This window comes from Numida meleagris, chromosome 1 (genome assembly GCF_002078875.1).
Source record: "Numida meleagris isolate 19003 breed g44 Domestic line chromosome 1, NumMel1.0, whole genome shotgun sequence".
Lineage (NCBI taxonomy): Eukaryota > Metazoa > Chordata > Aves > Galliformes > Numididae > Numida > Numida meleagris.
In genome coordinates, this window is record NC_034409.1 from 180828423 (window position 1) to 180840758 (window position 12336).

The 12336-nt window shown below is 47.7% G+C and overlaps 1 protein-coding gene across 2 annotated transcripts; it reads right to left on the minus strand.

Moving 5' to 3' along the window:
- LOC110390045 (serine/arginine repetitive matrix protein 2-like) lies at nucleotides 6266–11639 on the minus strand. Of its 2 annotated transcripts, XM_021381231.1 has the most exons (10): nucleotides 9961–11638; nucleotides 9724–9846; nucleotides 9327–9418; nucleotides 9130–9231; nucleotides 8771–8895; nucleotides 8471–8633; nucleotides 8271–8377; nucleotides 7936–8049; nucleotides 7666–7784; nucleotides 6266–7500 (listed from the first exon to the last, which is right to left on the minus strand). In XM_021381231.1, exons 2-10 carry the CDS (start codon nucleotides 9764–9766, stop codon nucleotides 6404–6406), a joined length of 1962 nt encoding a protein of 653 aa, XP_021236906.1. In that variant the 5' UTR covers nucleotides 9767–9846; nucleotides 9961–11638; the 3' UTR covers nucleotides 6266–6403. The 2 variants fall into 2 exon arrangements, with proteins under 2 accessions (XP_021236906.1, XP_021236899.1); XM_021381224.1 differs by having other exon boundaries at nucleotides 9724–11639.

Below are 12336 nucleotides of genomic sequence, written 5' to 3' on the forward strand. Positions count from 1 at the left end.
GGGGTTTGCTGGAGTCACTGCTGCTCTGAAGCCCATTTGCTTATTAGTTTGGATTATGTCAACAGGACTGCTGAGAGCTTGTAGTTTTTAGAGTGGAACATACGGTCCACAAACATCACTCTTTCTTCTCCAGCTAATGGGCAAAAGGGTTTAATGCCAAACTAATAATGGGTCATTTCTCTGCAGAACCGTTCAGTGCTTCCATGGAGACCATGGCAGGCAGCAGGATTGCACCTGGTGACTATTCATGGTTCAACCTGAACAACACAGCCCAAGCACAGACTTTTTGTACCCACCAGGCGAAATAGGCCAAGAAGGACCTAGTTAATTGTAGCTTACTTTGAACTTGGTCATAAACAGATTTAAGCATCTTTTTTACGCAACAACCCAGTAAAAATTGTGTTGCTGCCAGTAGCATGACACGTGCCTAATGCTGTGTCTTATGCTAGTCCTGCAGGCTCCAGCCTAGGCTTGTTACCAGCTTGCTGTCTGAGCTGGAACACGGCATTGTGTATTTCCTGCTATGATACAAAACTGAAGCATGCAATAACAGTGAAGACCTTGAAATTAAAAGGCACAGGTTGAAAAGAGAGGCCTGAGAACTATGAACAACTAGGTGATGGTCACCTGGTCACTGGAGAAGGGCAAGGGTAAGATCTGGAAAGACTGCTTTTGCTTTAAGACAAGAAGTTGCAGTTAAGCAGGAAAGAAAAACAGCTAAGTGGTAAATAAGGTCCCTGCTACAGCCTGGAAAATAACCCTACCTAAACACAGCAGAGTCTGTAGTTCAGGAACAGGGATAATGGGTTAAGAACCATCCTGACACTGAAAACTCTTACAAAAGGAGATCTCAAAGTGAGGACAATGGGAGATGAGAAACATGAGGTCTGCTCAAGGTCCAGCTTCCGTCCTCAAGGAGCTCTAAGACTTGCTTACTTCCGCCTGAGTCAATGAGAGTATCAAGGACCATAGCAATTAGTGCTGACTGTATGGATTCAGCTTCATGGATTCAGCTTTACTATATTACATTTTTATTTATCAGTCCTCTAATTACTCTCACCACAAACAGTCACTAATTTTTAGGGTTATACACCAATTCAGTTGCAAAAACAGGCAAACAATGAAGACATTTTATTTCATATATTTTTGTTGAAAGTGTTAGATTCCTTATGATGATCTTAAACCATTAAGGTTATATGCGTGATGATCTGATCTGATCTCTGTGAGATGTCAACCAAACTACTACTCCCACTATTGCCCCATGCCATGTGTTCATTGGGGCAGGCCTGCTACAAAGGGGGGCCACAAGAAGGAAGGGGACAGACTCTTTAGTGGGGTCTGTTGTGATAGGACAAGGGGAAATGGTTTCATTTAGACATTTGGAGAAATTTAGACTGGATATAAGGAAGAAGTTTTTTATGATAAATATGGTGAGGCACTGGAACAGGTTCCCCAGAGAGGTGTTGGATGCCCTGTCCCTAGACACATTCAAGGTCAGGCTGGACGGGGCTCTGAGCACCTGATCTAACTGTAGGTGTCCGTGTTCATGGCAGGGGAGTTGGACAAGATGATCTTTAAGGGTCCCTTCCAACTCAAATGATTCTATGATTCTAACATGAGCTTCAGGTCTTTTTTGCTATGTTTGGAAATGGAACAATATATCCATTTTATCTCACTATTACATGTATTTTGCTGAAGAGATAATTTTTATGCTAATCTGGTAGAACTTTCACTTTCCTTGGATCTTACCTTGCTTTTAGTGGACTGCAAACATTGCTCAGACCTCTTTTTTATTATTTTTTAAAATACAGAAACCTGAATGTTGCTTTCCACATATGCAGCCATGTTGTCAGGACTGCATCTCATTTTCCCGGTTTTTGTCTGCTTTTGCAGAAGGTGTTAATGGTATTTGCCTGTATTTTATGACAACATTTCTACCTGCATAATTCTGCAGTGTCTGTGGTACCATTACTAAAGATGATTTCTCAGAAATAACGATGTTTGATTTTATTAAAATTTACAATCGCCATAAAGAATATTAATGGTAAGACTAAATCTCCCTCACTCTTGACTCATTACTACAATGTTTCAAATCAGCATAGGATTCAGCTCGCTTTCTCTTCTGTCATGGTTTTGTGATTTTTTTGTTGTTGGTATTCCACATCATAACATCATGTAAAGCACTGGCAGTTAAAGAGTTAATGTCCTGATTTCTGGGGACTGCCTTTTTTGGGTGTTTGGTCCTCTGAGGGGGAGGGGAGGAGCTGCACTGCCCAGGGGTCTTTGTGTCTGGAGGGGCTGGTAAAGCCGCCTGGCAGACCGAGCTCTCTCGCTCTTCCTTCCTACCCGGCGGAGAAGCACGTGGTCCCCCTGCAGCTTACAGTGTAAGAATCTCAGCTTGTAACTCTCTCTGTTTTGATTTATTGGCCTCAATTTTGATATAATATTTAATAAATTAACGTTTCTCCTCAGATTGGTGCCACTGTTTTGTTTTAGATCCGTCTAGGAGTTCCCTACCTTTCCCCTTTTCCCTTTGTCTTCCCCAGGGCAAGTCCTCTGCCGCATTACCCTCTGGACCAGTCCAGGCTGGCCCCTAAACCGCCGGCAGTTTTTTTTCCTCCTTTTTCTCTTTTCCGGGCATGTGGGCCCATGGGTGTGTTGTCTCCCTGTCACGGAGGCAGATCCTTAGATAATGCCCTGACATCTTCTCAGGGCTTAAATCAACATGTCCATTTAATATCATAGTTAAGGCTCTTAAGTGCAACATTATTGTTGGGATTTAGTCTCGCCTTACTTTTATGTCTGGCTTTGACAGTTACATCTCAGCTATACACTTTAGCTAGGATTTATCTTGATCTAATGAAGAACACCTCGTTTTTCGAGTATAGTCCGTGGTAGCCAGTAAAACCATGAACTGTTCAGCCTGGGCAGCTCTGCTCATGTATAGTTGCAGATCTACAAGGGCAGAATTCAGCTGCCTTGGGGCAGGCTTGTATGAATGTGGATGTGTCGCCTTAATGACTGGATCCATTAGGGCTGCTTCTTAGAAAAGACACTTTTAACAGTGGTGGTGTCTGTCATTTTAGTACTAAGAGCACTCCTTCAGATGTGAGTTCAAAACCCTAAGCATAAGATCATCCTTCTGCCATGCATTAGATAACCTCTGCCAAATGCTGCCAGCTCGGCTACAAGCGAATACTTTCCAGTCTCTGCTGAAGATGTCCGAGACTCTTGTAGTCCTCTGTAGCAAGTGATCAAGGTATTCAGCTATGCATGTGAATGCTAAGCTTAATTTTCTTTACCTAGATGCTTTAAACCTTTAATATAGGGAGTGCTTAATTGTAAAAGATCTGGACAAAGCACCAGAAACTGGATTTCCTTTCTAGGTGCTTAACAAACCTAGGTGCATATTTCCAGTTCCTGTGAATCTGGTAGTCATTACTGTAGTCATCCATCTTCAGCAGGAGGAAAGGAGAATCAGTCCAGCCTTCTTCTTCACATCAAGCAGATGAGAGAAGTCTTAGAGAAAAGATCTTGGTGTTCACAGTTAAAAACCGAAAAGTTTCCGAAACTTCTATGAAAGAGATCACCTCTAGGCCTCTATGTCTTCTTTCTTTAAAGCCTATAGTAATTTTCCCTGGTAATAATTTTTTAAAAGTATATGGAATTCCAAAGAATCTTTCATTTTTCAACCCATTCAAATTATTTCCACACCATAAAGAGCTGAAACCTACAACTTTGAGGCAGACAATGCCTAGGATATATGAGTTACAGAGAGTATTTTAGAGTATTTTAGAGGCCTTGCCTTTCAGAGACACCTACTGCATAGGACAACTGGCATGAAACATCTCAATGTATTTTCCAAGTAGATAAAGTGGAAAGAAAAACAAGCAGATAGTATTGCAGGAATTAAAAGAGAAGCTTGTTCTTCCCAGAAGACGGAAGTTCTTATGAATTTTTGGTTAAATATTTGTCCTTACTTTGGCCTGTACCTCTCAAACATATATCCGATAGAGTCTTGCCCTTGAACAATGTAAATGTTGACAGGAATCAGGACTTTCTCAGTTTCACTAGTGCTGTGTTTCAGTCTTACTACCTTTCCATACTTCAATTTTCCTAGCTGTAACTTTTTTCTTAAAGGTCTGTGATACTTTATGTGTTCATCAGAGTGCTTTGAGATCTTTGGCTGAGAAATATGTAGGTTGTTGTTTTATTACTGTTATTAACTCATCTCAGTTGGAAATTACTTGCTCCATATTTTACAGCTCTTTCAAACAGCTCTACACTAAAAGCTGCCTTGGTATCCTGAGAATCAAATGGTGAACATAAGGTAGGAAAAAGGCAGGAGAAGAAAAGCAGAAATATGCAGAGACATAGAATTTGATTTAGTCTCTGATTTTTTATACTCTCATTTTTCATAGCCAACTTTTTGCTGTAAATAAAGATATTCATAGACTGAAGAAATAATTTGTCTGTCAAGTACTAAAAAAGAAATAAAACATGTATCTTAAAGAGCTGTTCCATTACAGGCGCTCCATTCTGATGTGTCTGCTCATTGAAGTCCTAGCCCTAGGAAGCTGGAGAGTGCAAACCTCTGATCTTTACTCATTATTTGAAGAAAAATAGGAAGTGGTTGCTGAGAACTTCTCTGTGCTTATATTATTTGTCTCACTGGAATTACACAAGCAAATCTAAGGCAGTAATCTTCCTGCACTGAAAAATAATAAACCTCTAGGTAAAATCATTTTATACTGGGAGAGAAATACCTATAGGAATAGAATGCAGGGCTGTGGGGAGATATCCACTCAACAAACAGCTTTGTGGGTTGACAATGTCTGACCTTTTGGTGAAGGTTACAGCCTGTACAGTTTTTCCTAAGAGAGGTTCATTGGTGTGCCCAGCACTACTCTCCAGGCAAAACTTTAAACATTTAACAAAGGGTGTGGATCATTCTGACTGAACAGCCTAGGGAGGACCCACATGAAGCCCTTCTTGGAGGAAAGCTGTAGAGACAGTCACCTTCAGTGTCACAGCCCCTATTTGTTTCCAGCTCCATTTTTAAACACCAACAGAAAGTGAATCTACTGCTGTGTGGTAAAAAGTACTGAAGGCTGTTTGCAGTAAATCTGCAGCCTTGAATGGACTGGCAAAAAGCAAACATAATAACTATCAACTTCGTTTAAAATAACAAGCCTGAAATAATGCCTAGGCTCTACCAGCTCATATTTCCTCTCAGCTGATTTAAAGTACTAAACCTGTTATCAGGCATTCACTGCAGAGTTTTAACTGCGTTAATGGATATAGGCACTAGCATGTTGGCTTGATATTTACTGTTAATGCGTCAAATGGGACTTAGAGGGGGTGTGCATGAAATCCCATTGCTGCTAATGAGGGCTGTAATGCTATATTAAGTGTTGGGATCCCTAGAGCGGGGTATTGTCTGACTGTAAGTGGTATGGTATGGGCAGTACTTTAGTATGACTGCCAGAAGTAGGTACATTAGCAAGTTCATTGTGTCTCCTTTGTGTTAGCTCTTTCAGTTTTTCTCTGATAAGAAAACTGAGCCCAGCCTCCACTGATGTAAATCAAGTTAACTTTCATTAGTTTTGGTGAGAGCAGAGCTGTAATGACAGCATTTGCGTGTGTATGCATCTAGCACATATTGCCAGGTTTGGAAGTAAAAAGAGGTGGTCAGTGGGCAGCTCTGAAAATTTCAGGTTCGTATTGGCACTGCTGACATCAGATCTTGGCATCCGATGTCAAGAGAAATTCCAGAGGGCCTGTGGTCAAAGAACAGATGTTGACAGAAGGTAGGGAGATAATGCAACGAAGTGAGTCAGTGCTGTTTCTTTGTCCTCTTGCATCAGAGGTGTCTGATGGCATGTCTTTTACCTATTGGTATGTGCTCAGAGAAGTACAGCCCAAGTGTGCTGTAACTCAGCAGAGTACCCCTTGGAGTCATTGCAGTCACGCTGGGTGTGAATGCCATCAAAGAGCTGGGTGGGGAGGCAACCAAGGTGGCTCAGAATGAGCTATGACAGGCTGGGTGTAGTGTAGCCATAGTTGGGCAAAATAAGCCTAATATGGCAGTCAGGCTACACACATATGCCAAGAGCCAGGGTTAATTGTAAGCCTGTGGTTGGATCTACAACGACAGGTCCTCTTGGCAGTGCTGTGCTTGTTTAAAGATATCTGCCCTGCTCCCTAAGCAGGGCATATACACATTATCCTTCTTCATCCTCAATGCTCGAACACTGTACCTGGAGTATTCAGCTCGTAGTGTAGAGAGTAGACACTATATAGCTTTTTTGGGGTTGACTTTTTGGTTTTAACTTTATTGGGTAGGCTGCTGGCGAAAGGAGCCGGCACGTGGCTCTGGTACAGGGCTGCTCCTGCAGTGTCTTCAGGGCTGGACCCGGGAGCGGCTTCGTGCCCGAGATGGCCGCCGCTGTCTGGAACCGCGGCCGTGGCGTCCTCCAGACTGTCTTTGGGAATTGGAAGGCTGACGTTCCCGTGGGGAACGGCTTCGTGCCTGGGTCTGCCCTCGCTGCTTGGAACGTCTTCTGTGTTCAGGCAGCAGGGAATCCCTGGAGGACCCCGATGTCGCCTGTCTGGCAGAGCTGTGGGTGCTGCTCTCGGCACCTGGGGCTGGCATACATCTGGTGCCGCGGTGTCTTCGGGGCTCGCTTGAGGAATTTGAGGCCAGACCTTGTAGGGAGGAGTGGCTTTGTCTCTGGCTTGTGTCCTGCTGTCTGTCGCATTTTACGTTTCCAGCCCCCAGGGAATTTCTGGACACCCTCTGGCTGGTGGATCCGTGGGTGCTGCTCTCAGCACCTCCTGATGCTGGAGTACGTCTGCTGCCACGAGATCTTCTGAGCTGGCTCGGGGAATTTGAGGCACGACCCTTTAGTGGGGAGCGGCTTCTTGTCTTGCTTGTTCCCTGCTGCCTGGGTTGCTTTCTGCGTTCAGCCGCTGGGGAATTGCGGGAGTGCCCCACTTCCCGCTGGCTGGTGGATCCATGGGTGCTGCTCTCAGCACCTCTTGATGCTGGAGGCCGTCTGCTGCCACGAGATCTTCTGAGCTGGCTCGGGGAATTTGAGGCACGACCCTTTAGTGGGGAGCGGCTTCTTGTCTTGCTTGTTCCCTGCTGCCTGGGTTGCCTTCTGCGTTCAGCCGCTGGGGAATTGCGGGAGTGCCCCACTTCCCGCTGGCTGGTGGATCCGTGGGTGCTGCTCTCAGCACCTGGAGCTGGTGTATGGCTGCTCCCTTGGTGTCCCTGGTGCTGGTTAGACACATGTATGCAGCTTTTCCTCTGTCTTGTCCTGGGCCGGCTGGACTGGCTGCTGTGCTCAGGCAGCTGGGAACTGCGAGATGACTCCGCTGCTGCCTGGCTGGTGGAGTCGGATCTGTCGTTGTGAGGAGCTGGGGAGCTATGAGATGGCCCCTCCGCCTCCTGGCTGGCAGTGCTGGGACCGGCAAGCTGCGACTTGGCACTGGAGGCTGTAAGGAGAGGCAGGAAGGTCAACGGGATGAACCAGCAGCCCCATGGTGGCAGTGGTTCCCATCCCTCCTGGGGCAGAGAGACTCTGGCAGAGCCGCGCTGAGCATCCACTGCCAGGCCTTGCCTGGCCCCAAGCCAGCAGCACACGGCTGTTTGCCTCTCACCTGTGCCCACACCAGCACAGATGTCACACTCCCAGGTGGTTGTGCTGTCGCTCAAGGAGGAGCAGTGCCGGTGGGTGCCTTGCCCAGCACAGGAGATGCAAAGGAGCAGCTGCCAGGGCCTGGGGAAAAAAAAGGGCTGTAACTGTGAGGACAAAATGAGTCAAGCCAGGGAGTACCGGGCACGGCTCTTGTGCTCAGTCCTTGCTCCCCCAGCCTGTGGTGAGGCTGAGATCCCATGTACAGCCCTGGAGGGCTGCTGAGGTAACTCACCCCTCCTCCTCTGCTTGCTCCCTGCCTTCTGTGTAAAGGCACTCGCTGACATCGCAACGGCTGTGCCTCTCATGCAGCACTGCATAGCTCTCCTGGTCCTCCCATGTTGGTCTTCTGCCAGAGAAGGGAGGGAAAGTGATGAGTCCTCAGTGCCCCAGGCATAAGGCAGATCTAGGGCATCCCTGCTTTTCCAGCCCAAGCCCGTTCCCAGCTTCTCCATGAAGCTGAGGCCAATGCTCATGGGACAGCAAAGGGCCAGGCCTGCCAGGGCAGTCCCTGGGCAGGCACTGCACTTGCGCCTTGGTGTCCAGAGAGCCGGGCAGAAGGACACCAACCTGGCTGGGATTTGGATCCCAAAGAGCTGCATTTCTGTAACGAATTCCGTCCTGTCTCTGCAGACGGGACATCGGAAGCGCAGAATGCCAGCATTAATGGCCTGTCCCTGCAGCAGTAACACAAGCAGCCAGAGTGTGAGCGGGGCCTGGTGCCACTGAGCACCTGCTGTGTGACTGCAGAGCAAGGGGAGGGCTTCTACCTGGATGCAGCTCCGGTGGAACCAAGCCTGTGTGCACACTGGGCACACCATGGTGTGGTAGGACTTTTTGTCCCCCACGGGCTCCAGGCAGATGATGCATTTTGTGTCTTGCTCTGGTTCTTCCCCCACTACCTGCTCGGGGCGGTGCTCACAGCAGTAGGACCTGGAAGATGGAAAGGATGGGCAAGCTGAGAAGTGCTGCGAGGTGGGCAGAGGAACATGGAGGAGTTTGCTCCACGCTTTGGCTCTGGGAAGTGTCCCTGCAGGTTCCTCCCTTGCTTGGCTGCCGACAGCCCTTACCTGTGCTGCCCAAAGAAGCGCATGATACATTCACCATCCATGGCGCAGGGCAGATGGAAACTGCGTTCACAGGCTGTCTCTGCACAGCAGATGGAGGCCCCCCTCTCTCCACAAACAAAGCAGTGCTGGAAAGAGCACAGCGGCCCCCATTAGCAGCAGGCTCAGGGGCTCTGTGGCCAACGCCACGCCTCTGGGCAGGGCACTGGTGGGTCATGCTCTGCAGACCCGCCTGGCAGACAGGTTTAATGCGCTAGAGCAGAACTTTGTCGTGGTGCTAGATGGAAAGGCTGCGATTGCTTCCTTAGGGTCCAGGCTAAGCTCGTGCTGGCACAAACCTCCCCATTCCTTCAGCTCCTCACCTTCTGCTCTGCCTCCTCGATTGCGGATCTGATGACATCAAGGGGGAACTCCAGAGCTACCCTCGTTAGGGTACTTTGTTCATAAAGGCCATTGGCAAAAAACTGTAGAAGGGAAAAGAGCAGGATCTCGTAAGGACAGAAAGCAAAAGAGGGAGCATCCCCGTCTGGAAGATGGAAGGAGCCCTGAGGGAACTCACCAAGCAAAACTTATGGACGCAAATCCCACTCTTGCTAAGTGTGGGCCCGCAGATGTCCGGGTGAACATCTGCCCGGCGACACAGCATGCATACTGAAGAGGAGAGAGCAAATAGAAGCAGCGGTGAGTACCAAGTGTCCCTGAGGGCTGTTGCCAGGGGCCTGCACTGTGTCTGCCATGCTGGAGGCTACCGGTAGGGCTGGAAGATGCGAGGGGGAAAGGGCCACGATAGGCCCAGCAGTCACAGCAGGCGCACACAGGCCAACCTGGCCGAGCAGCAGAGGGGCCATGCCAGCGGTGGCTGAGGAGCCCCTGCCTCCCCTCTCAGACACAGGCAGAACCCCCCAAGTACCCCTCTGCCTGGCAGGGAGCTGCACACAGAGATACTTTGCTCTCACCTTCCTCCTCCAAGTTGGAGGTCTTCTGCTTCCTTTTGGACATGGCGCACGTCGACAGTGAGCACTTGGAGTCGCTGCCCAGTCAGTGCTGGGCTTTCTCCTCCACACTCTCCTCTGCCAACACTGAGGGAGAAGAAGAATGAGAGAGTTAGCAGCTCAGGCCCCTGAGGCATGGGGACCCCTCCTCACTCAGCAGCCTCAGGCAGCCCCTTCCTCCCTGCCCTCTCTGCACCTCACCAGGTCGTACTGACACACGGTCTGAGCCTGGCCTGGCCTAAGCTGGTCCTGGCCCCATGGGTCACAGTGGTCACTCCCTGCCACCCACTGTGAGACAATCACTACCTCACTGAGGGGTGAGGGTGTGGGCCCTTGGCACCCAAGCAAGATGGCGGCTGTTGCAGGCAGTGCAGTGAGGTGCCTGCTGCTGGCCATGAAGCGGGGAGGAAGGTTTGCCTCCTTCAACCCGCGGGCAACACTCCCCTTGCCAGAAGCTGGGACAGAGCTGTCCTTGGCCAGGACTGCAGCCCTGGAGCCACACTCGGGCACCGCTGCTCTTCCACCCTGAGCCTGTTTCCAGCGTCTCCATGAAGCTGAGGCCAACACTCACAGGACAATAAAGGGCCAGGCCTGCCATGGGCAGGTACAGCACTTGTCCTCATGTCTAGAGGGCTGGGCAGGACACCGGTCTGATTTAAGGGATTCTGTAGGTATGTTGGATGGAAGAGGAAGGCCAAGGAGAGTGTACCCTTTCTGTTCAAGGAGAAGGGAGAAATGGCAGCAAGAAGGCTGAGGTACTCAACAAGTTCTTTGCTTCAGTCTTCACTGGCACTCAGACTTCCCACATCTCTCACGTCCCTGTGTCTGTAGGTGAGAGTTGGGGGAGCAAAATCCCTCCCACCGTAAACAAAGAGTAAGTTTAAGACCACCTGAGGAGGCTGGGTGTGTACAAGTCTCTGTAGGGACGTGTATCCCAGGGTACTGAAGGGGCTGGCTGATGTGATTCCCAAGCCACTCTCCATCGTATTTGAATGTCATGGATGTCTGGTGTAGTCTCCGGGCTCTGGAAAAAGGAAATATCACTCCCATTTTTAAGAAAGGTAGAAAGGAAGATGCAGGGAACTACTGGCTGGTGGGCCTCTCACCTCTGTATGGGAAGATCATGGAGAGCCAGCACAGCTTCACCAAGGGCAGATCAGCAGATCATGCCTGACCAACCTGGTGGCCTTCTGCAATGAATGGAGTGATGGCATTGGTGGACAAAGGAACTGCAGCTCATATAATCTAACTGGACTTTTGGAAGGCATTTGACATTGCCTCCATTGACATGCTGGCAAGACTTGCCTTGTCAGATGCAGGAACAGAGCTGTCCTTGGCCGGAACTGCAGCCATACTGGAGACCTACTCGGGCATCGTTATTGGAAAGATCACAGCAGCCCTCATCAGCTCGGTGCCTCTGTGGCTGGCCTCTCACCTCTGGGCAGGTACTACTTGCAGTAGGAAAATTTAGTCATATTTGGTACATTTCTTTCAAATATAAAAGTTTCATGCTGGTTATTCCTGTAAATTATGTAGTTCTGTGGATGTGGGCCTTTTTTTTAAGCTCCATGTAAAGGTAAATAATTCAGGAGAATTTGTGGAACTTTGTTTAGATGACTATATTTCAGGATCATTAACCCTGTGCCATAGGCCACAGAAAAATTTAAAGGAATCTGTATAAGCCTGTGAATGTTAGAACCCTCAGAGAAGCCAGTCTTTGATAATGACCTTTTGAATCATTTTATGAACTGGAAATAGTAGTGTTTCACATAGAAAGGAAATGTGCAGTGCACTTGAACAAGAGGATCACAGTAGGCCGTGGAAACAAAGACCATATTACCCAAGGGAGCAATTCCACTCTGGCTCACGGTCTCTTTTTGTAAATACCATGAGGTCTGGATGTCAAGATTCTTGGCATCTCTGCTTCGGATGATTTGTTTTGATTGCATTTAAAGTTCAGAGCAGTTGTTCATGGCCTATCTTGAAAGCCTGCAATAAGTATTTATCATTTTATATGAACTTGATGGTCTTTGAAGTTGTTTTGATTCTAAAAATAGTAACAGATAAATCTTGCAATATTTCATTTCCCAAAATTAAGTCTCTTATATTCTTAAAACATAAAGAAGATATATAATTCTCTTTTCCCATATGTAATTCATTACTCAAGAAGTACTGTGGTAAGCTGCACTCTGCTAACATTTTGCTTTACAGTGTGATTTTGTGCAAAAAATTTCATTCTGAATGTCAAACAAGATCAAGAACCTGATTCTGAATCATTAACTCTGAAATGTTTACAGCTGAGATCAGCAGAATAGATATCAAAGATAAACCATAGACAGTCCTTTGATGGTAGGACCACTGATGCTCCATTGCACAGTGGAATGTTCAGAGAGATAGTAGTGACCAGGTTCAGAAGGATGAAAACTGGGAAATGTCTCATAGCTTTTTTGTTTGTTTCTATTTTTTCCTCCTGAGTGAAAAATGACCTTGAGAGTCATTGTGGGTTAAACTAATTTGACAGCAAAAGGGATGACTGTGGGGTGAGAACAGCTGGAAGAAAAAAGTTATCTTTTTGGC

Excerpts from the sequence above, each read along its gene's own strand:
- LOC110390045 (XM_021381224.1), bottom strand. The coding sequence starts at position 9,766 with ATGTCCAAAAGGAAGCAGAAGACCTCCAACTTGGAGGAGGAAG. Across the intron at positions 8,050-8,270 it reads GGGATCCAAATCCCAGCCAG|AAGACCAACATGGGAGGACC; the intron begins GTTGGTGTCCTT and ends CTTCTCTGGCAG. Across the intron at positions 7,785-7,935 it reads GAGCAAGCAGAGGAGGAGGG|GCCCTGGCAGCTGCTCCTTT; the intron begins GTGAGTTACCTC and ends TTTTTTCCCCAG.